Source organism: Polyergus mexicanus, unplaced genomic scaffold (assembly GCF_030449975.1).
Source record: "Polyergus mexicanus isolate NDT 795.1 unplaced genomic scaffold, iyPolMexi1.0 SCAF_14, whole genome shotgun sequence".
Lineage (NCBI taxonomy): Eukaryota > Metazoa > Arthropoda > Insecta > Hymenoptera > Formicidae > Polyergus > Polyergus mexicanus.
In genome coordinates this window covers 5,789,481-5,816,588 of record NW_027223334.1, presented here as the reverse complement: position 1 = coordinate 5,816,588, position 27,108 = coordinate 5,789,481, and the positions used below count along the sequence as shown (strand labels likewise).

At 38.1% G+C, this 27,108-nt stretch overlaps 1 protein-coding gene and 1 long non-coding RNA gene across 8 annotated transcripts in view; one reads left to right on the top strand and one right to left on the bottom strand.

Moving 5' to 3' along the window:
* The first annotated feature begins 574 nt into the window (after positions 1 to 574).
* Positions 575 to 24,435, top strand: LOC138939601 (proton channel OtopLc). Of its 6 annotated transcripts, none has more exons than XM_070307533.1 (10): positions 575 to 1,303; positions 3,380 to 3,597; positions 5,861 to 6,116; positions 7,763 to 8,016; positions 15,348 to 15,575; positions 16,869 to 17,071; positions 17,464 to 17,780; positions 19,256 to 19,421; positions 19,489 to 19,774; positions 20,052 to 24,435. In XM_070307533.1, the coding sequence occupies exons 3-10, from the start codon at positions 6,030 to 6,032 to the stop codon at positions 20,755 to 20,757; spliced, it is 2,247 nt and encodes a 748-aa protein (XP_070163634.1). In that variant the 5' UTR covers positions 575 to 1,303; positions 3,380 to 3,597; positions 5,861 to 6,029; the 3' UTR covers positions 20,758 to 24,435. The 6 variants fall into 6 exon arrangements, with proteins under 6 accessions (XP_070163634.1, XP_070163637.1, XP_070163633.1 ...); XM_070307536.1 differs by having other exon boundaries at positions 3,348 to 3,597; positions 17,467 to 17,780; XM_070307532.1 differs by having other exon boundaries at positions 3,348 to 3,597.
* The window catches only part of LOC138939605 (uncharacterized), a 93,122-nt gene continuing 81,084 nt past the window's right edge, over positions 15,071 to 27,108 (bottom strand). Inside the window, exons 4-5 of one of the 2 annotated variants that reach the window (XR_011447872.1) lie at positions 16,285 to 16,379; positions 15,071 to 15,684 (exon numbers count right to left, since the gene is read on the bottom strand). This is a non-coding gene — a long non-coding RNA (uncharacterized lncRNA). Of the gene's footprint in view, positions 15,685 to 16,016; positions 16,380 to 27,108 lie in introns of those variants that run through there. The other variant, XR_011447871.1, reaches the window with a different exon arrangement.

The following is a 27,108-nucleotide window of genomic DNA, read 5'->3' as shown; positions in this document are numbered from 1 at the left end:
AAGCTACCTTGAATTCTTAATAGCTATTTGAAGGCGCACGCGTGCAGTCCCAACTTATCAAGGGCCGTAACATGTACGACACATGACTGATGATTCAATCCAAACTCAATAATTAAATAAACAATTTGTTTTAAATCAAATCCTGGGCTATAAAAGTAAAATATAAAAGTAAACATTCAACGCGTTTTTACCTGACACGACTATACGTCCATATCTTCACAATATATATTTAATTTAATAAAAAGAAGAGATCAAATTATAAAACAAAGATCTCTAATGCTTGTATAATACAAATATTTAATAACTTTCACGAATTCGGGAAATGTATTAAAATTCTCCCGCTAATTCCCGATATTTCAATAATCGAAATTTTAATTTCCTGTATATAAAAATCTCGACGAACTCGACGTGCGATGACATTCTCCGAGCGGATCCGTTCTCTCGCTACGGCGTCGTGCGCCGCGACGCGAGGGACGTCGCTCGGCGCAGCGGCGTGCGACGGGTTAGCGGCGTCGCGGCGCGGGCGCTCCCGTCGCGACGCCCGGGCCATCGCAGCAGCAGCAGCAGCCCGGCGACCCTCGCAGGATGTCGATGTCCCGCGTGGCGCGTCCTTCGGGAGGTGCCCAAGTGTTATCTCCGTGCCTCGTACACGCGTGCCACGATTGATCGCGCTCCATCCCCGAGAGCTCGATTTTGGAAAAAAAAAACCTTCTCCCTCGCAATTATCTCCCTTATAACGTCCCTTATATCAATTCCTCTCTCTCTCTCTCTCTCTCTCCTTTCCCCGCTCGATCCGTTCAACAAGTTTTACAGCCCCTCTACCGGACTTTCGTAAAAAAAAGAGAAACATAAGTAGGAGGAGAAAAGATCAAACGCGCATTTTTTTTCCGGATCTTTCCCTTAGATAAAAAAAAAAAAAAAAAAAAAAGCCAGAAGTTCGCGACAACACGTCGCGCGACTCATATGCACCCCGGGCGACGACGAGCCACTCTCGGATACGCGTGTGCGTGAGGTACGCGTTGGTGCGTGTGTTTACAACCTGTGGGTGGTGCGGCGGCGTTAGGCACCGATTACGGGATATGGATTCACAGCGGACCCAAGTGGAGGCGGAAGGCGGCAGATGACGGGTCCCCGCGGTCGAGCCCGGCGAGAGGAGGCGCCGAACGAAAGTGAAAACGGGGGACTGCACGGGGGTGCGTACACTAGGATGTGAGAGGGAGGATGCGTCGCCCACGGGAGAACGACGAAGGGTGCGGGAAGACGAACGCCGAAAGGCGGCGACGGATGCCTCGAAGCTCACCCTGTAAGTGCGTCTTTTCCTTTTTCCTTAACTTTTCTTCAACGCGCAAGAACGTCCGGATTCGTCACCGATATTCGGCGTTGGAGGGAAAAGATCTAATAGGGACTCCGAATAGGGAATCGCAGACTCGTTCCACAATTGCCGTGCATGCTCGAGAAATATTTTCATGTCCTATGTTAAATTATATACCAAATGGATTATTATTTATTATACATAGTATATATATATAATACATTTTGCATGCAAAATAATATAAGACGACAATATAAAATCGATTAGACGCGACATATCTGATTATTCATGAAATAGAAGGATGTGAAATTTGTACAGAAGTATTTTTGTATTTTATGTCAATCTGAAATTAACTGTCACTTCTAGAGAAAATGTCGATATTATATAATAATTTCAGATAATTTGATATAAGCTTTTCGCGCTTGAATTAATCGTCAAAGTCAAACGGATAAAATGTAAAAAATTTTTTATCATTTATATCAATTTTCTCGAATTAACTTTATTCTGACAGGATTTTAATTTCAGACGCTTTATATAAGTCTCACGGGGAGCACGCAATTTTCCCAGTTTTTTTTAACAAGCATTAAGCCGCGACGTTTTGATATGACTCGATCGCTCTCTCGGTCTATCATTTGCCGACGTTTATTTTTCATTCCGTTGCGTGCTTTATTGCGTGCATCTAGCAACGACGTATAGTTTAGATAAAATGTCGGAACGCAACATCGCGTCAGCGTAAAAAGGCAATGAACTGTTTTCAAGCATGAACGTGCAGTGAAAATACATTACTTTTTGCCGCACGCGATGAGGAATCGTTGCTGTGGAATTCTGAGAAAATAACAACTGTATTATTGTTCCAGAGAAAGAGAGAAACGGTACTATTGACACTCTGTTAAATATAGAATCTTCATATCGATTCGCTTAAGCGTAATTCACTTCCGCCTTGTGTTCTACTTGTATATACACAATGTCTATAAATTATTCCACATCATATATTGAAATTATCACAATGTCTCCTGCTTTAATTTAGATACTCATTCTATCTAGAAACTGAAGTAACGTTTCTTGAAATTATGTTTTGCTATTAATATTTTTAAGAATCTATATAAGTATTTTTTTATTCTACACGGTGTCCCCGAACACGTTCCCCAGTCAGACTTTTTAGGAAATTTAATTCTGAACAAAAAATTTCTTACAAACATGGGTCGAAAGATGCTTCCTTAAGAAGCTATCGCTCAAAAATCTCTGACGCAAAGAAAGAGCAAAAGGTGAAAAGAAAATGAAATTTAATAAATTTCTTGAAAAAACAATAAAAATAAAAAATCTTTTTCTTTTATAAAAATAAAATAAATAGCACGTAATAGTAGAAAATGAATAAAGACGTGAAAAAACTAACTGTTCTCGAAATGTTCCCCCCTACCTCCAATACACTTTCGGCATCGAGTAATGACCGATCTAGTCGCTTTACGGATTTCCTCCTGATTCAACTTTAATCGATCTAACAATAAGTAAGAAAAGCACATTTTGCACGTTTGAAATTGGTTATATCAAAATCTATGCAACGTACAACAATCATATTCATCTCATTTGAAAGATAATTTAATTTTCTACAACTTTTATTTCGGTACTTTTTGTTAAAAGACGCACATTTTCCATAATATTTGGAAAAATGTGTAAAATAATCACGATTTCGGAGATTATTCAGCGATAACTTCTTAAAAAAGCATTTCTCGACCCATGTTTATAGGAAATTTTTCAGAATTAAATTTCCTATAAGATCTCAAAGCCTGGCTGAAACGTTCGAGGCCACCCTGTATAAAAAATGATACTAAAGCATGTAGGTATATAATAATTGATACGAAATTAAAAGCTAAATTTTACCGCATAACGCGAAATTAATGATTTTACAATTATTACAATATCCAAAAATATTATCACTGATAAATTCGTAATCTAATGCCGCGAAATTATTTGCGTTACTGCGGTTGATCCGCAGAACGTATCCTATCTGACTCCGCGTTATTTCCGCTGTGCCCAGTGTTTCTAATGCGTGCGGGGGATGGGAGGTAGGGGAGGGGGTCATTTTGATGGAGAGAAATATTCGATACCACGTATACGAGCCATAAAACGTTCGGAGAACGGGAGGGTCCGTCCGTGGAATGGCGTTAGGGACGAGACCGAACGGGAAGAATGTTCATTGACGTTAGAGCCCCTGTGTCCTGGCAAGGAAGCGTTTTACTTGGCTCCGCACTGGAATCACCCGTAGGACGACGATATGCCTTCTGAAGGTACGAGACATTGCCCCTTTTTCCCTGCGACCAGACGATTCCCGTGTTGCTTAATATATAGTTTCGGCGAATGGTTTAAATTAGCTTTAACACGTTCGTCATTTATGCATATATTTTACACGGTCGTTAATTATAAATAGCGCCGCGATAAACGCATGTATAAACGACTTGCTTTTTGTTTTTCAATTTTTTTGACTGTAAAAGAAATGACGATTTAACATGTAATAGCGTGTAATATTATATTTATATTATACAAAGTTGTTTAAATTTCGTGGATCGTAATCGCGCAGACTTTATGGTAACTTTCGCGAGTAATTATGTATTCGGCGGGCATAAAACAGCGCCTTAATAGAGTATGTTGTTACTCCGCTAACAATACCCTGCGCAGCGAGCATGCCTATAAATCTTAGGGGAACGACATGACTAAGCGGCTAGGTACATAAGTCTGCTTCTCGTAAGATAAACTGTAACTTCTCTCGTACTATGCATTTCACATGCTTTACTCTCGCGTCAGCGCATTTTGATTAACTTGATAATAAGATTACTCTACAGGGTTTTGCTCTTTCTCCCTTATTTATCCTATATATTGTAGATTTATATATATGAATAAAATAATTTACACAGTGTATTTCGAGGATGTTTACAGTTACTGATCCTACGATCAATAAGCAATTGTTGTGATTATATTGGATGATTGCATAAGTTCGTGCCCGATTTAAATATAAACTTCAATAGATTATATTTTAGAGATAACACTTTTATTAATCAATTATATAGTCTCCATTCTTTTCTACAATGCTTTTCCAACGATCTATAAGCTTGTCGATTCCATTTTTGAAGAAAGAACTTGCTTTTTCTTGAAAAAAGTTTCTAAGGTGCTTTTCGACAGCTTCCTCGGAATTGAGATTCTTGCCATTTAAACTATTCTGCAAAGACCGGAACGGATAAAAATATGAAGGCGCAATATCTGGAGAATATGGCGGGTGCTGCAGAATTTCCCATTGCAACTCCTGCAGTTTTCCTGCAGCTTATTCCTTTCAGTCAGGAGATGCGGCACCCACGTATCAAGCTTGGAAATGTATCCAAGCTTTTTTAAATGACGAAAAGCGATTGAATTATCGATGTTCAGCCTCTCAGCAATATCCTCAGTTGTAATCCTTGGGTTTCTTCTCACTAAGGCATGCACAATGTCATCATCGATGCCAGAAGGCCGTCCAGAGCGGGGTTGATCCTCCATGTTGAAATCACCATTTCGAAATCTGCCAAATCACTTTTTGACTGTTCGGAGAGCAGGAGCGCGGTCCAAATAAACGCTTTGAATATTTTTTTGTGCAATCCCAACACTCACGCCTTTCCGAAATTCATATAGCATTACATGTCGCAAATGCACCTTTTCGTTCTCCATTTTTAATGATTTCTCTTATGCACAAATGGACTTATCTGAACAATATCTGACGCTAAATTGACATAAGACAACGTCATTTATTTGATGTAAGCAACAATTACCACACGAAAACAATAAAACTCCGCCATGCAGTAACTTAATGCCATCTATGAAAATCGGGCACGAACATATGCAATCATCCAATATTTTTTCAGTTTCGATTGAAATTATCATCTCGCTATGACCACGGTGTTAATTAACACGAAAAGAGCCAGATTTAATTTTCTACTTGGCGTAATTAGTTTCGACCTTATAAAGTACAATATATTCCTGTACATAGTCTCGTTATCTTACGTAATTAGGAGCGCCCAAGTTCGCTTCCGGGCTTGTCCGACAGTAGCCGGTAATAAGTATCGTCGAAAATTGTGAAATGTATAATATATAGTATGTGTGATATTTTCACATAACAATTTTTAAGATAATCTTAAAGCTATATTAGCCTTGCAATAATATTAATATATTCGGGTAGAAAATTTCAAGAAGCAGTTCTCAGCAAATATTATATCCCAGGCTACATTTTATTGTTAGATTACATTCGGCGATTAATAACCGAGCCAAGGATTAGATCGAAATAAAAGTCATAGCTTCCCGACGCGTGTTCGCGCGATCGTCTTTCGGGAAGGAATAAAGAGAGAGATTTTTATATCCAGGATGCGAAAGTTGTTGTCGTTGAGGATCACGCGCGCTCCCCGACTCTTTTCAGCGGAATATTTTTGCATCGCGCGGTCGAGAGCAATCCTCTCTTCCTCTCGCGCGAAGGACAGGTGGAGGAGGCAGCGGCGCTGAGGCGATCTGTCTTTCAAGGACCGATTCTTTCAGGCTGCAAATCCCGTGGATTGTGTGCGTAAGGGCCCACCCTCTTTAGAATTCCCCGTCCGTAGAGGAGCGAGGAGCTCGTTGAAGACAAAGACGAGGGTGTCGGTGCTCGAGAGGGGTGAAAGGAACGAGGGGTGAAAAAGCGAGAGGGAGAGATAAGGAGATAAGGAAGATGGGAGAGAGCTCGCCGGATCTCAGCCTCCGGCTACGCCAAGGCAGCTCCGATTCCAGAGACTCCTTCTACATGGACTTCGCTCAGGTATGCGAAGGAAACGAGGATGCGGAGAAGACGCGCGTCTTGTAGATTAAAAATCATCTGTCTCGAGTGAATCGAAGGTAATTACTTGGAAAGATTTCGGACGAGGACGCGACGAGAATTACGAGGCTAGAGATTCCGTCACAAGGAATCGCATCTCTACTTATGACAAATCATTACGATAAGAGCATAGTTACAATATATCTGCGACGAATTGTTTCGTTTTAATATATAGTATATTCTGAATCTACATAAAAAAAAAAAAAAACGAGTACAAGTAGTAAAATTTTTTAAATCGCCTTTTAAATTCTTGACAATTAAGTAGAATGACAGGAGATAATTTCTGGGACGCGAGTATCGGAGTTCGATAAATTTCTATTAAAATATTCTTCGGATATATTCTCAGCGTGTATATTTGACCCTTTGTAAAATCCGATTAAAGCGCAACGATGTGTGTCAATAATTGAAATACCACACCGATAATGTCACATACCCCGAATCACAAATTCAATATCCTCGGAAGTAGGACGACTGCAAAATTGATTGTTCTGATTAAATCAGCTGATTAAATCATTTATCCTGTCCAATTCCAGACATATGAACTTGTTAAATATTTATTCCTATCTCATGCGGTGTCGCGTAATCGACAAATGTAGGGCATTTTTTTTATTGCTATCGGAGTTTATCAATAAATTTACATGTCGTGAAAGACAAATGTAATAAATGTTCGGACAAGCGTAAAAAGTACATTTAACGAAATCTTTTCTTTCGCTTTTAGCATTTGCCTGTGTATGCTATTGTTATAAATATACAGGGTTGGGAGCGTTACTCTATAAAAGTAACGCGTTACCGTTACTTGGAAAGTAACGACTCGTTACTTTTTCGTTTATGTTTTTGTTTTTTCTAATGCTAAAATAAGCTATTAGATTATAAAATTATTTAATAAACAATATTAAATATAATAATCTATGTTACAATTGAAAACTCTAAATTAATCTATATAGCACAAGCGTTTTTTATATTAAATTTATTTAATGATTCTAATTTTTCATGTTAATATCTTTACTTTTTAATACACTTATCTTTATAGGAATTTAAATTGTAATTTACAAATTTCAATTTTGTCGAAAATTTTTATCAAACATTCTTTTTAAATATCGATAAGAGAAATATTAATATTATTAAGAGTGTATTCCAATATTCACTATCGGTATTGTAAAATCTATAATTTAAGTTACTACAGATTTTCAATACCCTGCAGTGACTATCAGAATGCAGCCTATGATAGAAGGCTAGAAAATATTTTTCAAAAATCTATTACATCTATTGAATACATATAGGATAATAAAAAACGAAAAAATAATGATAAAAGTAACGGCTAATTTGTTACTGTAAAAATGTAACGACGTTACAAATAGAAAAAAGTAACGATCGTTATACCGAAAAAAAGTAACTGTAACGGTAACAAGTTACGCCTTACTTGCCAACCCTTGTAAATATAATATAAAAATATTTTGAATGCAGACAAAATTTCTTACATGAGAAATATTATAAAAATTATTTTTCGTTGAAAAAGATGACGTTACGCTTTGAAATTGTAATTTGAAATCAGCATATCGGCTACAATAACGCGACAACACATTCCGCAGGGTATCGATTCCGATATCGAGGAAGTGACGCGACCAGGCGACAATAATTCCGATCCCATGCTGGAAAATCATCTGGAGGAGAACGGGAACGATCTGCCACCGATTGAGGACATCACAACGATCCCCGAAGAAGCCTCCGAGGAGTTAAGAGAGGAGGAGGAAGCGGCCGCATTGGAGGCTGCGCTTCGAACGCCAGACGGCGGCGCTATTAGCACGGATATCAGGAAACCGTCGGCTGCGACGCTCACGCAGGAGTGAGTACAGAAATTGCCTTTCGTATATAAACCCATAATTCTCCACTCGAGACTTACCACGTACAGTTCTCCTCGTTCCTAATTTTCGCTAAAAGATCGTTAAAGATCCGCGCGCGACCCTCTCGCGGGCCACTTGTGGGAATTCAGGGCGGAAAGCCGGAGTAGGAGTAGGCAAAATTGAATGAACAGAAGAACCGTAAATAAACGGGCTTCGCTAGGGGAATAATTTCGTTTCGTTTTTGAAGCGGAATTTCAATCTCGAATCTTTACGCAGTTGATATATCGATTGTAAATTTAATTGATACGAAAAGAAAAATAATTAAAATTTTCTCTCTCGAGACACGCGACAGAGATAAAACTAATACAAAGAAACGAGCGGTCGTCGTCGATTCGAGCGTTTTGTATCGATCGTATGCCGCTTTGTATGCACCACCGCAACATAAATTACAGCCTCCCCTAAAGAGCTCGCGTTTCTCCGCGTCTCTTCATTCGAGTGACCAACGCCAGCTGGGCAACATTAATCACCGTCTGCGATTAACGCGCATTTCCCTCGATTCCCAGCATACGACCCTGCACTTTGTGTACACCATCAGCAATTAAACCTGATCGTGAAAAATGCTTCAGCGATTTCGCAGCGACACACGCCGATTTCTCTCGCACCGTCAATTCCACATCCGTTTTTCATGGCAATTCTTTTGACATGAATGTAAAAACTGTCTTGTCCCATTTGTCAACGATTATTGACAATGACTGCGATTCAATAAATATGATTTATGCATATATATATATATATATATACAGGATAGGACATTTTAATGTATCCACTGAAATATCTAAAAATCTATTGTGTAAGAAAATCTATTGTATACAAATCAATTAGTGTAAAGAAAAAAACAAATAATTGTTTTAAAAGATACATTGTAAATAATTACATACTTTTTCTTAGGAACCATTTTTTTTTCCACTAATTGATTTGTCTCATTATTCTGTACATAAAAGTATTACGATAAGATTATCGAAAACTAAATATTTTACGAGATATTTTATTCTCTATATCAAAATATGTCACATTATAAAATATAAAATAACTCAAAAAGTACAAGCTACAAGAATATGCAATAAAAAATGCGAGGTTCCATTTAAGAAAACATTGATCACATTGACTTGGCCTTGAAAAGGTCATTCAAGGTCATATTTTCATCATGTATCCCCATGTGTATCATACAACTTTTGTCTAAAACATTTTTGTCTTAAACTTATAGATTTTAAGATATTTCAGTGGATAGATTAAAATTCGCCTACCCTGTATATATAATTTATATAAAATCTATACTATAAAGAAAAAAAAATAGAAACTTGCACATTGCTTCCTCATCATTTTATTTTGTTCACAAAGCTTAAGCTTCTTAAAGCAAGGGAGTTTTTCAATTTTGGCTTACTCGTATCTCAAAATTTGTAAAAGTTACAGCGTGTACAGACATTTCTCAAAAAATTTTATAAAAAAAAATAAAACCTTTTACCAATCTTCATCAAATTCAATACTAACCATTCTTTAATAATACTCTATTCATATAAACCAAATTAATTCGATATCTCAAAATTTGCGAAAGTTAGAGCGTGTACAGACATTTCTCAAAAAATTCATAATTTTATAAAAAAATGAACCCTTTCACCGATCCTCATCAAATTTAGTACCGATCATCCTTTAATGATATTCTATTTATGTAAAAAAATTTAACCCGATATGTCAAAAATTGAGAAAGTTAGAGGTTGTACAATACATTGCGTACATACATACAAACATTTTTCAAAAATATAATTTTTCGACGTTTTGGAAAACAAAGCTTCCTCTATGAGCAAGCAAAATATTTATACACTGTGATATATATATCACATTTTGTACATATGTAAACTTGTTATTGTGTAAGTGGAAGGAAATGCTCGGCTTCCTTCATATTTCATGCAATAACGCGGTAATCTTTGTTCGCGCGTCTATAATTGTCATTATTTATATCGCAATGTGTCAAACGGAGCGATTTATCGGCCCGAATACCACGTCTCTCTCGAATTCCAGGGTGCGTCTGGTTTGCGAGCGAATCCGGTCCATCCGCGGAACTCGATTACTTCCGCCGGATATCGAACGTAAATTCACGTCGACGACCGTCGGCGTCGGATTTAATATTGACCTGTCACTCGGGCTATGGCTTACGCTCAGTCTCCGCTCCATGTCTTCCCTCTCGCTTCCGGTCCGACCTCTCGCAGGCTTTCTAACCCTCTCCCGTCAAGTCTCCTTCGTGCCACCACCACCCTCCGAATTCTCCTCTCCAATCTATGAGGAAAGCAGCTTATTCCGTCGATTTACATGCAGATTCGATCAACCTAAACACATACTCGACATGTCGCATTTTCATACGAGAAAGCTTTTAGCGCGCAAGATGTTTTACCCAAAACAAATTTTTAAAAGTATAATAATGCCTGTTACATACACAGGGTGTTTCCTTTAACTGCGACACTTGGAATATCTCCGTTATTTTTAGAGATATTTGTATAGAGTTTATATACAATACATATAACAGCAAAATGAAAAAAAAAAAAAAATTATTTTCTTGCTCTGTTAATTCTCAGAAGTTTGCATTCTCATGTTGCGTAAAAGTTATTATAAAATTTAAAAACTATAAAAATATTTTATTTTTAACGCGATACATCCGCAAAATGTTTCGCACATGTCTAACATGTTTTATTCCGGAATAAAATGTATTTCCGGTACCAGAAGAAGCATAGCTTGACAAAGAGAAATTTATATCATACACTCCGGCGAAAAAACCTTTTTCTCTCTCTCCTCCTATCTCTTTCTTTTTCTATCTATATATCGTCGAATTTGTCGTCTTGATGGGAAAATGGTAGACGTGGAATTGGTCGGGTAAGCGCCGTCAAATATTTTCCGGTAAATGTACGAGGGCCGCGCCGATCTCAGAAGGCAGACGGAATAAGAGTCGAAGCGTGTGAATATTGAAGTACGACACTTGTATACGGATCCTCCGATACGATATTAACACTACGCGCTTTTCTTAGAACCCTTTTTAAAATTTTTTTCTCAAACATCTTAATATATAAAAAAGGATATTGCTAATTGTTTAGTTTCTAGAAGTTGCCTAATTTTTAATTCGAGCGTTTTTAAAATAAATTCGCGCTTGGAAAAAATTTGTTGTCTCTTTCTTTTGTCATATTTTTTAATCATCGAAATCATCGTCTTTATGATTGTGCTTTATCACAGCGTTGCGTGTTCTTTCTCGGAATTCTCCCGTCGATCTTTGTTTTCCCTGTAAACACTTTCCCTTTCGATTATTTTCCGAATTCACGGCACGTAACCGAGAGATCAGCTGAAGCGCTGGCGATGTAAAGGCATGTTACGTTGCTGCAAATTTGACACAACGCTAACGAGCTCGCTATCAAACGGTCGCGTATCCAGGAAGGGATAGAGAGGGAGAACGATACGCGAAGAGAAGGATCGGTATATACGACGGTATGTCAGGGAGCCGGTCTGCCCCGGTTAGGGCCTCAGTTTGTGATGCGGGGTCCGTGAGTGCCGTGTCACGAGCCGGAGGGCCGTGATTGTGTCATCCGTTGGTGAGGGACGTTCACGAGGGCCAACGTTCCGCCGAGACGATCGAGGAAAACGCGAGTCAAGGTCACGGGTATGCTCATCAAGGAAACGTCCCTCAGGTATCGTTATTTCGCTGCGTTGCACTTGATATCGATTGCATTTAAACATATGTATATAGAGACGTTTCTTCGAGCTTTTACATAATGTACATAATTTAGCGCGATTTAATTACATATTGATACATTATTCCGAAATAGACATTATAAACGTCAATTACATATTTTTATGTAATTATTGAAAGAGAGAGATACGGAGAGCGAGTGTCAAGAATTTACTGCCGCGTGTGTGAGTAGAATAAATGGAAATGAAAAAAAGAGAAGCGATGTGTTGAAAAATGTACGAGTGACAGGAGATGACAATAGGGCGACGAGAAATGACAAGCGATATTCTTCACCGACAGACATCTCGGAAGCGTAATTCCCGTCATAATATGCGGAAAGTGATGGAAAAGAGAAAGGCCAGCGAGCTGGAATTTCTCAAGTACGAAGTTCAAAGGGACTGCGCGGGGCACTGCTTAGGGTCCCCAAGTTTCTGAATAAGAGATGTACTTTGACAATGATTGCGCGGCAATTGAATTCCCTCGCGGAATACGAGAAATATTCCTCAGAAAATCGCATCGCGAGGTAACGAATTATATAGACGACGGCGTGCGAAAAATTACGAAAAAGATTGCGAAAAACCGCCTTCGTGGAAATATTCACGAGGTACGTCTATTCGATAAATCTGCAAACATGAAGATGAGAAAATTTAAGCAAATGATATTTTTTCGAAGAATAATGAATATGTTACGATCGGTATACTTCGCTTTCATCTGGTTCTAATCTTGCGAAGGAAAACCAGTTGACAATTAAGAATAAAGTTCATAATATATTCGTACAATAAAACCTCGATCAATACATGCGCCAAACTTTATCCGTCTCTTCAAGTGAATTAAAACTGCAAAGAAACCAGGTCAGAGCATCGTGCCAAAGTTTCCTGATAAGAATTTTAATAATATAATAGATCCAGAAAAAAAAGCTGCGAAGAAAAGGGAGAAGGTACGAAGAGGCGTGCTGAGGATCGTGAGGGACGTCGATGGGTGGAAGAGCAGAAGGTCTCTACGGTATCCCAAAGGGTGGGCAATGCGCCGGATCCTCGAGCCACGTATACCATCGCCCTTCGCAACGAGGGATGACACTCGACCACTGAATCAACCTCTCAGTGCCCTCTCTTGTCCTTCCCGCGCGTCCTCCCCTCGGCCAACGAAACCCTCTCTCGCTCCAACGCTTCACAACGCTACGTGATTATTTCAAAAAGCTCGAAGGCACAAGATGAGCTTCCACCCTTCCATCGCCGTCTTCATATCGCGATGTTCCTGTAAAACATTTTTACACCGCCTGCGCGCGCTTCGTGAAAAGGGCTTCACTTTCCTCACCCTTTTCGAATCCCAATATCGTAGGGGTAGGTCGTCGCACGCCCGATCGTTTATCTTCTTAAATACGCGGAACAACCTTGGATTCCGTGACATGTCAAAGATATTAAAGTGCGCAATTTTTACAATGTCAATTGCGGCAATAAAGGAATCGAAGCGATTCACAGGAGCCTCTTCTACAAATTGCCTTCATTAAAATTTATCGTAATTTATAATTGTGTTAGAATAGCACGGCTAGGAATTTTTGAAGTAGGGAATATAATTTAATAAGAACGTAAGAATAAATGGATAATAAATATAAGATTTTTTGTTGCCAATGTACAATCGATTCGAGCAATTGTGATCATTTTTATTTCAATATCTTTATTTCAATACGAAAATAAAATTATCTGAAATATGAAATATCAAGGGTGGGCCCGAACGTTCCAGCTTTGATATCTTATAGGAAATTTAATTCTGAAAAATTTCCTATAAACATGGGTCGAGAAATGCTTTCTTAAGAAGTTATCGCTCAAAAATCTCTGAAATTCTGATTATTTTACACATTTTTTTCAGATATCATGAAAAATGTGCATCTTTTAACAAAAAGTACCGAAATAAAAGTTGTAGAAAATTAAATTATCTTTCAAATGAGATGAGAATGATTGTTGCACGTTGCATAGATTTTGACATAACCAGTTTTAAACGTACAAAAAGTGCTTTTCTTACTTATTGTTAGATCGATTAAAGTTGAATCAGAAGGAAATCCGTAAAGCGACTAGATCGGTCATTACTCGATGCCGAAAGTGTATTGAAACTGGGGGGGGGGGGGACATTTCGAGAACAGTTAGTTTTGTCACGTCTTTATTCAGTTTCTACTATTACGTGCTATTTCAGTTTAAAAAAATTAATTCTATTTTCATAAAAGAAAAAGATTTTTAATTTTTAATTTTTATCGTTTTTTTTTTCAAGAAATTTATTAAATTTCATTTCTCTTTTTATTTCCTTTTCTTTTCACCTTTCGCATCAGAGGTTTTTGAGCGATAACTTCTTAAGGAAGCATTTTTCTATCCATGTTTATAGGAAATTTTTTGTTCAGAATTAAATTTGCTTATACCATCTCAAAATCTGGCTGAAACGTTCGTGGCCACCCTATCAATATTATTGAATATTAAGTTTTTCATGACAATTAAATTAATCCAATTAACATTATCTTTGAGAAGAAATTCTTAAATATTTAGACAAATTTTTGTAAATTCATAAAGTGATAAATCTACGTGCGTGCAAAGAGCGAGAAAAGGACGTTTTATTACGTGTCAAGTTAAATAGATCGGCTACAACTATTATTAAATAAACGACCCGTGTTAGAAAGTCAACGCTACGTCATCTAATAACACTCGCAAAGCCATCAGCACTAGTCGGCCTCTTCCTGCAGCCAGTGTCAATGTAATGTGTCAAACATTATGATACTAAGTTGACCTTAAATCATGCAATCGTAAATTCATATAAAAATCATATATTATCAAAGTTCGTGGTTAATCAGAAAATCATTTTCTTTTTAAATGTCAATATTTTTAATAAATTCGCAATATTAATTAGTAATAACACTAAATTAATTAATTGATTGCCGATGTGATTGACTATATAAAAAGGAATAAAATATGTATGTGTGTGTGTGTATAGTTTAATAAATGCAAAAATGAAATTAAAATCGTAATAAGTGAATTATCCTAGTCGCACGTGGCGAAAGGCATTACTATTAAAAAATAATAAAGCAATTTACGGAGCTCTTAACGGACTTCAGTAATTAATTAAAATCGTTAATGGCCGTTAATGGGAAGATTAATAGTTACTCACGGTTCCCACGTGGCGTCATGTAAAATACTAAAGGTAAAAAAGAATATATATATATATATATATCAATGACATGTATACGTCATTTGCCTGAAAGGCGAATTGATTTTTATTTAAATATTGAAGTATAAATGCTGTGTATGAAAAATACTATTAAAATACTATTAAAATTGTTTCTAATATAATACATAACTTTTGAGGAGAACCGAGGATACTTTTATTTATCAATTAATAAACCGAGACTCCTCGATCCTTTCTTTCAGACAGTTCTTTTACTGTGTACTTTCTTCGCGCTATCATAGACAATAATTTAACGAAAAGTAGAGTATTTCTGTGTCAACGGAAGAGATATATAAAATACGAATATGTAATTTTAAAAGAAGTTGGACGAAGAAGATAAAATAACTGATATATTCTACACAGCTGGCCAGGATTGCCGGTCGCGCTACCATCACCAGCCTCGCCATCCGCGGTAATCGTCTCGCCGGAAACGCTGTCTAGACACAGTAGCAGCTCACCTTCTCGCGTTCACCGACCACCCCAGTTCGCGTTGGCCCTGCCATGCACCTCGCAACCGATTCCGGCGGTATGCTATCCGGCGCCGACCTTTCTCGAGGTCACCGACGAGCGGAAGTGGAAGAACCTTGGATGGTGAGTAGCGGATCGATGCGTTTCGCCGTTCCATCCAGGTCGATGTACCCTCTCCTGATCGATACGAACGTCTTCCTAATGTTCCACCTCGCAATTGTCACTGATTTTCCTAGCAATTAAATATTAAATGTAATTATTAATTGCTGCTTTCATTATATTGTATTAAGAGAACTATTTATACGATCTTTATATATAACCATCTTATATATAGTAACGCAATTAATTATTATCAATGTTAATTGAATTATTGAATGCATTCGCGATTAGCAATTAATATATAATGCTTGGCTACAATATTATTTGTCAACATATAATTTCGCGAAGCGACAGAGCATTTTTTTAAATTGTTCGTTCACAAAATTATTTAAATTTGACAAGGAATTTAATATTATTAATGATACACTGTTACATAATGAAATTCTGTGAATAAATTTGCTGAAAATTTTGCAGAGGAAATTGAACATTTTACTTTATGTTGGACATTTCGCGAAGATTCGTAACTTCAATTCATTTACGACAGTTATATATACGAAGGGGGGAATGCCGGTTGTCACGGAAATTTCACGTGATCTTCCAGGTTATCCTGACCGACGTCTACACCGCAATTACCGGTACTTTATGAATCAAACACACGCGTACAGGCGACCACGCGATTACTCGTAATTGAGCCAATTCTTACGGGGGTGGTTATATTTGCGGCCAATGGTACCTCCGCTGTAATGTTACACGATGATGGGCATCGAGCTAACGATCCATCATTGGCGCGCGCGGCAACTGTCCTCGATCTCTCATTTTCCATAATTTCTGCAATAAAATATTTTTATTTAGATCAGGGCCAAAAAAAAAAAAAAAGAAGAATCCACAAAATCCTTGTATCAGAAAAAATCATTGCAAGATTTTCAATATTTCAAATTGAAATAAATAAAACTAATTGCTATGATAATGAAATCTTTGGACTGTAAAGTTTGGATTGTGAAGAAAACTATATCTATATTTATCCGAGATGCAAAATTAAATTCGTTAATTTAAATTCGTCGACAAAAACAATGCGTTTATAAACGAGAAAGAAGTTTATAAACGAGAGAGGATTGATAAAAATTTCTCATCGGCACGTTTCAAATTGAGATGGAGTTCAACAAACGGCAAGGTATTTAAGTAACTGAAGAGAAATGCGATTCCTCGAAGCACAGCCGGAGATGAATCTATTTCCTTAAACAAGGATTTAATCCGCGCGCGCGCGCGCGCGAAGCGAATCCGCGATTCATTCAGCTTCAATTTCCGTTTCTGCCGCAGCGACGCCCTGGCGACCACTTTGAGCGCGTTGTACGGGAAACTTCTGGTTGTGATGGGGATCGCCTTTCCCATGGCGGAAGTAATATCCACGTACATACCGCCGTCGTTCTATGAGGCTTTCTACCTCTATCTTTACTTTGGCAGCATGATTTTCCTGGTCTACATGTATGCTATGCTGTTCAGAGACAACAAGACAAAACCGAGTAAGTCTCAAAAAATTATCTCGTTTGCGATCTTCGTTCCTGCGTCTGATAAAGATATCCGAGAGAATTCGCAGAAAATAATTGATAAAATGCAAACGAACGATGAAAGGTATATAAAGATGCATAAAAGTAGATAAAGCCACTCGAGAACAGACGGCGCATTCTACATTTTAATTGATCTATATCCGCGATCGCGCAATACAATATGTCACGATCTCGATGACCTCGCTCCATTTCTTGTCGAAATTCTTCTCGTGGCCGACAGCGATCGCCAAAAGAGGAGCGATCACTGGAGGCGGCGCCGATTGCGAACGAAACGGCGGTAATCCTTATCCCAAACTTCGATCCATCGGAATTAATCCGGCCCGTTGTAAATTGCAAATTTCACGAAGCAGAGAAGCAGAAGGACGTATGCGATCTGGACTCGTCGAGATCATCGAGCGGCGCCGGCGGTGACAGCGACACGCCTGAGAACGGATGTCCGCACATGCATCCGGGACATCCGGTCCAGCATTACGGCAGCTTCTACCTGCGAATGGGAGCTGTCGCATTCGGCATCGGCTCGATGATCTATTCCGGATTGGAATTCGGCCAATATTTCGAGCTGGAACAGAACACCAAGTGTCACAACATCATGCTGGCTCTCACGCCGGCTACGAGGATGGCCTTTATCTTCATTCAGATGTACTTCATATTTCTAAACAATGAGGTAAACGCACGCCGAATGCGAATGATACATATGTATATCTCTCGCAATTCGCGATCTCAATTTTAATAATGGATTCCCTGGATCAATTAAGAATTGAATTTTTAAATTTTCTTTAGCGAGAGTACCGAAGCTAATTATTACTTATCGTGTGTAGTTTTTCAATTTTCAATCTTCAATTTTTAATCACATATTTTTGTCATTAAATTTTTAAGTAATATTGTATTAAGACGAATTTAAAATTAAATCGGAATTATGATTATTAATATAAAAAGAGTTTAATGAAAAAATAATCTCTATATACAGGGTGAGGCATTTATATCGAGACATCTAAATATCTAAAAAATAAAGCAAGATAGAAAGAAATGCTTGGTTCTAAGGGGGTCGTAAGGTGGTGCCATTAGTTTGACTTTGGATGGAGGCGCTTCGGAGATTTCAATGTCAATCTTATTTTTTTAAATGGAAACACCCCTTTTTTTTTTTTTTTTTTTTTTTTTTTTTTGCATAAATCGATTTCTCGCAATATCCTGCATAAAAAGTTATAGAGGTATGATGGTCAAAAGTTTAATAGTTTACGAGATATTTTATATTTTATTTTATTACTTTACTTTAACATAATTTCACATAAACTATGAAATATCTCGTAAAATTATTTATTTTGCAATAATGTTACCTTAATATTTTAAGCTCAAAAAAATGAGAGACATCAATTGGTGTGAAGAAAATAAAACAAGATTGACATTGAAATCTCCGAAGCGCCTCCACCCAAAGTCAAACTAATGGCACCATCTTACGACCTCTTTAAAACCGAACAACTTTTGTCTGAAACATTTCTTTCTATCTTGCTTTATTTTTAAGATATTTAGGTGTCCAATATAAATGCCCCACTCTGTATATACATACACGTATACGTACATACATGTCATTCACACAGAAGATCTTTGTATTGATTCCTTGAGAAACGCTGCAAAGTGTTGTATCGGGAAACTTTGATGTTGTAAATTGATGGAAAATCCACTGATGGAAATATCGAGCTAACACGAGCTCGTCGGTTACGCGGTTAATGAAACAGAAGGGTGAACAACCCTGAAAACAATAGCGGAACGTGACTATCCGAGCACTCTAGTGCTCCACTGTACATGTAAAAAATTACATGCTATCGTTGTTGATGTATTTCATCGAATTAAATTGATTTATCTAATTGAATATACAAATTATAAATAAATTATAAATAAAAAAATTTTTATCCGAAAGAAAAATGTTGTTGCTGAAAAAAATTGTACAATCTCGCGTAATTCCTTTTTCTTTTAGCTGTATTATAAATATATATGTTAATACGAAAAAGGGAGGAAATTTGGCGAAAAAAAAATATGTTAGAATAATTATATACGTATTACACAATTCTATGTTTTTGATTTCGACAATAAAATAATGTTATTTATAATAAAATAATATGATAATATGATCATATGTTGTAGCAAATGAAGGTTTATCGCCACCGCGTCGTAGCGCGTTTTGGACTAATGCACATGATTGGCACGAATCTGTCAGTCTGGCTGAATGTTCTCGTTCAGGAAACAAAACACGAGATCCTCACCTTTTACAATCCGGAGAACAACTCTCTCAGAATTTCTCATAGACTGGGTAAATGCATTATAGATTTTCTACGATCGCGCGATTCGATTCTGTTGTCTGACTTTCGAACTTTCAGGCTTAAAGGGTGGACTTCATCTCGGCGGTCACACTCACTCTCATCATGGAGAACACGTGCGACTACCGCGCGGTCTTAAAGGACCCCATCACATGTTCGAATGCAGAAGAACGAATATAATGGGATCGTTGGTGCAAGACGCCAGCCCCTTCCTCTTTCCATGCACGATAGAATATAGCTTGATTTGCGCGGCCATTTTATATGTCATGTGGAAAAACATATCGAAAATCGGATTCACGCAGCCCACGACACCACCTGGTTCGCGTCATCACACACACGCCTACAGGTATAGTGACAAAAGATACGCTTACAGAAGGACGATACACGCCTACACAGGTGCAATAACAAACGCGTCTAAACGCAGGAGCACGCAAATGACACACAACCCAGTTTACAAACTAATTCCATTAACGTACCACTCACTGGAAAATCGAGCGTAAATAATATCGGTCTTACATGTAAAGCAACGCGTGATAATATACACTAGAATATTGCGTATTCCGTCACACAAAAATTCACACGAATTAAACATTTTTAACGAATAAACGTTTGATTATTCGCAGGAAATCGCCCCATCATTACAGCGTGGACTGCGCCCGCGCGCACAAGGGCCTCTTCGTGGGCATACTGATTCTGGTACTGACCATAATCTCCCTGATTCTCTTCTTCGTCCTCATTTCGCGACCCGAACTGGTCAGCCTCGCGGTGACCGAGGTGAACGTCTGCGAGCTGACGCTCTACGGGATGTCCACTATGGCGACGCTGATCGGCATGTTCCAGATGCGCAAGCTGCGTTACGACGGCGGCAGAAATCTCGAGCTCGACAACATCCTCCTGGTGGCCGCGCAGACCGGCATGTTTATCTATTCCACGTTTACCATCATCGGCGGTCACTTCACCCTGCAGAAGCACACGGTCCTCGTGCTGGTCACCGCCCTCGCCAGCGTCGTCCAGACCACCTGCCAAACCATCTTCATCTTGGACGCGTCGAGGCGCTCGGTGGCTACCGCCGAGCAGATACGCCGAAAGCCGGGCAGGGAGATCGTGACATTTCTGCTGGTGACGAATCTGGCTATGTGGGCGATCAACACTCTGGAGAAGTCCCGAGCGGAATCGCATCCTGTGCAGTTGCACTTCTACGGTCTGTGGGCGTGGACGATCATCACCCACGTTTCGATGCCGCTGGCTATTTTTTACAGATTCCATAGCACCGTGTGCCTGTGCGAGGTGTGGAAGCGGGCCTACAAAGTCAAGCCGACCTACATGTGACGTAAAAGGTCCCGCGAGATCATATGGAAGACCGAGGGTGCACCGCAACGGCCCAAGAGCCAACAGTCGAGGCTTCACGCCATCGCGGAGAACGATCCGGCATATTTCATATGATGGAGAGAAATATCGAATCGCTGCGACCATCGAAGCTGGCGTGAAAACCGTCTCGAAGAGAAAGAGTTGGTCGGGCGGTGCAACGAAGAGTAGCCAACGTCGAGTTTTTTTTTAAACGAACAGAACTTTTCTAGACATTCGAGAACAATTGACGCGATGATGCGCACACAAGTCATACGCGCGAAATTTGTATTCGCTCTTTCCAGGATATCTGAGAAAAGTTTTTACCAAACAGATTCGCAGACTTCTAATTATATTTGAACATTATATACGTAAATTGATTCTGACTTCAAGAAGAATGCATCTCGGCAGAAAAGTACTCGTCATGTAAGCGACATGTTATTTCGTAACTTATCGAAAGTCGGTATCTCTAGCTAGCATTGTACAAAAATATATTTCGTCAGTATATAAATATTGACAAGGTTATAAAATTGATATAACGCCATCATCACTTTCTGAAAAGGATCACCTGTTCATCGAATTCACTCTCGCTAAAATAACACGCGAAAAGAAGAATTTTAGCAAACTTTAAAAGTAGACTATCTCCGAAGATGCGCGCGTGTTGAGATCCCTTCGCCGATATAAGCCGATTTATCGGGATACAATATTATATACGGTCTTCTTGACTCCTTTAGAGATTTCAATGTTAATCCTCTTATTCACCATTCATATCTGTAAATAGCCTCTTTACCACCTTGTGCGAAACCTATAGAAAGTAGGGGAGATTTATCAACCGCCCGAACATGCACTTGATAGAATCGTGGATTTCGGATTGCGATAAAGGGATATTTGTCGCTTTCTCACAGCTTTTGCCCCACGCAATGATCCTACGGAGTAGAAGTGACAGCACGAGCTCACCGTACATAAGATTCATTCGATGAACGCAATTTCTATCGGACAAACGATCTCGTTGTTATCCAGTATCGATTTCGCATCATGCGAATGAAATAGGAGATAAGAAAAGAAGAGATCGTTTATCTACTTGGTAAGAAAAATTATCTAGAACGATCAATTGTACTTCTCAAATCGATCTAACAGCTTAAACTTATCAAATCCCCTGAAATAAAATTCATTGATAAATTTTAAAATGTTACGCGGTATCTTCTAAATTTCTTTCTCGTTTGGAGATAATCAAACATGTTTCATCGATTTAATCGATCAATAGATACGATGTAGAAAGTCCGCGAAGAAACATCGTTAATCATAATTTTTATTATATGTACATTTAAATTAGCGCTCATTCATATGTCTAAAACGCACGATTCTTAGATGACAAAATGCACACGCGTTAGAGATAGAAAGGGCTAGATTTTTCTTAGAAACAATCTGGTCGAAGCGGCTGGCGTAGGCCCTTCTTCGGCCTTTAAGGGAACAATGAAATTCGATAAATCGTTCGATAAATTTTTCTATCCATTCCGAGTGACGAGTGAGAAGGACGTAGAGAATTGCCTCTCTCTCTCTCTCTCTCTCTCATAAGACTGAAACGAACGTTAAGAGAGCGGTCGAGATGGACCGAGCATAAATCCTGATCCGAGTCGTCTGGCTATAATACGTTCGTTCGTAATTCGAATGGCATTCGAATACTCTCGCGAATATCCGTCTTCCACGTAGTACAAACTGCAATTTAAACAGCAATCGTCCATACAGATGGTTCGGGAATTAAAATAGCGCGGTGGGAGATACGGAAATTACGAGTACAATAGAATAAGAGATAATATCGTAGTACACTGATATTATTCACAGATATTTTCGTAACGAACAAAATTATCTTTCCAATTGACAAATAAATAACCATAATTAATTAGAAATATTTTAATAACGACTATGTAACACTCACATCTCTATTTGTCTCTCGATTCTTTATTTATCCGACTCGAAATCGATACTTGCACCGTGAACTTGATATTTTAGAGCGCCTCATACGCTGTCCATGTATAATTCGAGACAAAAAAAATTTCATATAGATATTAAATATTCTAAAAGAAAAGACGCACGCGCAGAAATTTGAGAACTATCGCCATTTTATATCTGAAAAGATGTACGCGCAAGAGCGATATAATTTTGCACACGTTATTACTATCGTAGAAATCAATTAGACGAAAATAACTAGTACTGCTATTACGATTATAGTGCATGGATATTTTGTTGTCGGCGTTGGATTTGTATTGTATTATCGAGAAAAAGTAATTTTACGTTGGGTTCAGAAAGGTGATCAGGATTCAAATCAGTGTAATTTTCAGGGCTAGATAGAGATACAAAAGAAAATGAAGAAGCGTTCGAAGATACAACAGTACAACGGCTGATCATATCATTAAGCCTTATAAATCCGTCGAGGAGAGTGCTGTCCAAACTCTGATAAAAGAGAGATAAAGGGGATCAAAAGATCGATTGCGATCAAAAGCGCGATCTCTAGAAACTAGAAGCGACCTACTCGAGTCTCCTTTCATGCTTAAATCACAGACGCGATGATGAGAAAATAACAGATGCGAACGAACAAATTGAGACGTGATCACGTACGGGTACGCGTGTGTGTATGTATGCAAGTGTATGCGTGTGGCCTTGTACATGAGACGAGAGAAAAAAAGAAAAAAAAGGAAAAAAAAAGATACGGAGAAAGGAGGGAAAGTCTATCGGAGATCGGAAATATGTACAAGCGTTTATAGGTAATACGTGTTTCGTGCTAGAAGCTTTGATATATCGATTATCGCCGTTGCGAATTATAGTTATCCGGTCGGTGGGCAGTCGATTTTTTTGTAAGATATCGTTTCTCTAAGGCGGTTGTAAATAAATGGAGGAGAATATACAATAAAAGAGCGAAATTCTCTCGGTGTTTAGCGCTAGTTGTGTCGACATGTTTCTTCCTATAGCATATATATATATATATATAATATTTATATATACAAGATATAAATATATTTATTATTACGTTGTTCTATTATAATATTTATTGTAATATCTGACATATATATATATAGAATTTACGCGCGATATGTTACGTTTATTGAAAGTCCCAAAGATTCATACCGAGATCTCATGTTTCTTCTCTCTCCTTCGCTTCTTTGCCTATGATTAAATAAAGCAGTTAAAATTACGAAACAAGCGATAGGATGAAGACGAATATTTAAACAAGAAAACGAAACTTTAAAAGATATTAAATGATGATTTATATTTAATTGTTGGAGAGTTTAATTATTTAAATAACAATTTACATTTCACTTGCAATGTCGCGGGAGTAAATCTCTTGCGAGAAATTCGTCCTATTCCTCCGTATAAATTTCTCTCGCGCACATCGTTGACGCATTTACGGATCTCGGCATAAGTCTTCTCCGTAAAAATGACGAAAATCAGGGCGAAATTACGAAAGAACGCAATTCGCATTCGCGAGTGATGTAAAGAGGAAAGGGATTCTCTCTTCAATATATCACATTTCTAAACTGTACTTTTTCTATGTCCGCATAATCTAGTTCCTACGCAATGTTTGTACTCTTATACCCTTTGTATACTATTTGTACCTTACGAATTGCAATACACTCGTCCGCAATAAACGAAACGCTTCTTTTTATTGTTGCCGCGCGATCACATCCACCGATCATCGTAATATTAATTTTCATTATTAGAGATGAAACATCAATCATAGACATCTGAAATCGAACTTTCTACATAACGTAAAGTTTTGCCTCGTACTGTGACAAGCAATCGATGCAACGAGACGACGGCGAAGAATTCAGATAGCGAGGAATCGTGGCCAAGTCGACCTAAATACTTGCGATTTTAAAATCGATTCCGCGACTATATATGTTCGCGATCTCTTGATCTCGTGGTGGACCTTCCTCGGGTCCAAGGTCATCCGGTAACCGACCCTCAAATTGAATCTAATGGAAAACGAGATTCGCGTCGCGACTTTCACTTCGCGAAATCAATGCGTTTCACGCGAATTCAAGAAGGTATTATCAATCTACTTGATAAGCCAGAGACGAATGAATTATAATTATATATTAATTCTATTACATCTCTTACAATTCCAGCATTTATACTTTTAATTTTCCTATTTAACGTTTCACTTTATAATCTATAACGATACATATAAACATTAAACATATGTTAAATATTATTTTACATTATATCGACATTTTTATACATGTGCTTTTTTTAAATGAATATCTTAATATTTGATAAATTGCATTTTCGCGAAATTAATAATAATGGAACGCTAATATTAATTACACTGTTAATAATAAAATGTAGCTTGAGTAGCATATTGCGTGCTTGTTTATATATTCTATCGTAATAATTGTCGGCATAATAAAAATTGACAAAATTCACTTCACGCTCTTATATATTTGTAAAAATAATGACACACACACACGCGGAGAGGATAATTGCGAGTTTTCGTATTGAACATGCTGCTGATGTAAAAGGAGCGCTCCCTTGAGCGCTCTTGAGACATAATTAATTAAATTGTCAAATGGAGTGCGTGCCCTTAATTATTCCATCGCCGAGTGTAAACTCGATCGATTAAAAGTACTTTACTTAATTCGCAAAAAATATAAATATCGCCTAATGCCAATTATCGTCTCGTTAATTCGCGATTAACATTGACATTATTGAAACTGTATAGTTTAATGTACAGTTGACATGTATAGTTTAATTTTAAACGTGACTCCGACATGCTCTGCATTTGTACCGCACAACTTTATAGCGTTAATTGCATTAATTAATCTTTTTATATATTTTTTTTTTGCACCGAAGAGGATCCAAAAATGGATCGAAACATTCGCTAGATTTTATATCTTAATAAATTAAATTCGCACTTGATTTTCTGTACCGGTTTCTTAGCCTTTTCCCCATTTCGATTTTAACATTACTGGAACCTTTACACATATAATTCTTTTTTATTATTGAAACTATTTTCAAATATACGGCATCTCGAATCCTAAATTCTCGATTGTTATCTTAATTTCAAGATGCATTGAATTATCAATGGCGATAGAAATCCCGGATGAATCGACGAGAGCTGCAAAAAGACAGCGTGAGGATCGAGTCTGCGAGAGCTGGACGCGCCGCGTGTACGGAGGGCGTTTTTATCGCGGCCACGTGAGAGGATCGTTGCGTAAGAGAGCGTGCGAACAGAACGACCCTCCGTGCGTCCGACTTAATGCCCAATGTTTGTTCACAGGCTGTCGCTGCGTGGGTGTGTTACTCGTTCTCGATTTCCGCAGCCATCCTACACGATACGTACGACCAGTTCGCCTCCTACACGAAAAATACGAAGATCGGGAAATCGCGCGTCCGATGTTTATAAGGGCATCCGGTAGAAAATATTTAGAAGTGATACTTACTTCTTGCGTACGTATAATTGATGTTTGAAAATAGAGGAGTAACATTTATAAACGATTGAAGATGCTAATTGACGACGTCGTTATATTTCGTGCCGATTAATGAGAAATAAATAATAAATCAAGAACTCGTTCTCGTTATAGCTAAGTGATTAATATACATCTACATTTCTTCTTCGATAAAGAGTAACTAATAGAAGGGAGATTCTGAGCGCTAAAGACTTTGATTATATCGTCTCGTAACAATAAAAATAGATCGTCGGTCGATTCCAGGAGGTAGATATTGCGTAAAAAGTTTACCCTACTTTCGCTTGCAAATTAACCTCGTTATAACATCAACGCGATCCTCTCCATCGGACCCCGTCGCAGAGCAAGAGGCCAATAAGAAGCGCGCGAATATTCATGTTTCGTGAAATACAATCGGCAAGGATAAAGAAATAACAATATTCTCCGTTATACGCGTTGGTGAAGCATCGCGATCTCTCGTTTAGATCATCCAGACGGCCCCCGATGAATCGCTCGTGGGGAGAATATTCGTAATTACCGGCTAAATCTACCCCTCGTCGGCGTTGCCAGGTTCCGAGCATTCGAAAGAGGGTGCATTTTAGTCAAACCCCGCGATATAACCCCGCGGTCATCGCTACACAGAGCAGTTTAAGTCGTAATATATAAAATCAATATACCCGGCAGACTGGCTTCTCGGCGTAATAACGGAAGACGTCGAGAAATTTAAATAAACATCATTGTGTGTAATTAATACTGTAATAAAATTTAATTACTTAATAGATTTGATATTTAATTAATACGATATATACGCAATATGATATTTATATCATCGCTTGATGCTACGCTTGTGTAAGATATTAGGTATTCAAAAATATTTTATTATTATTGCGATATA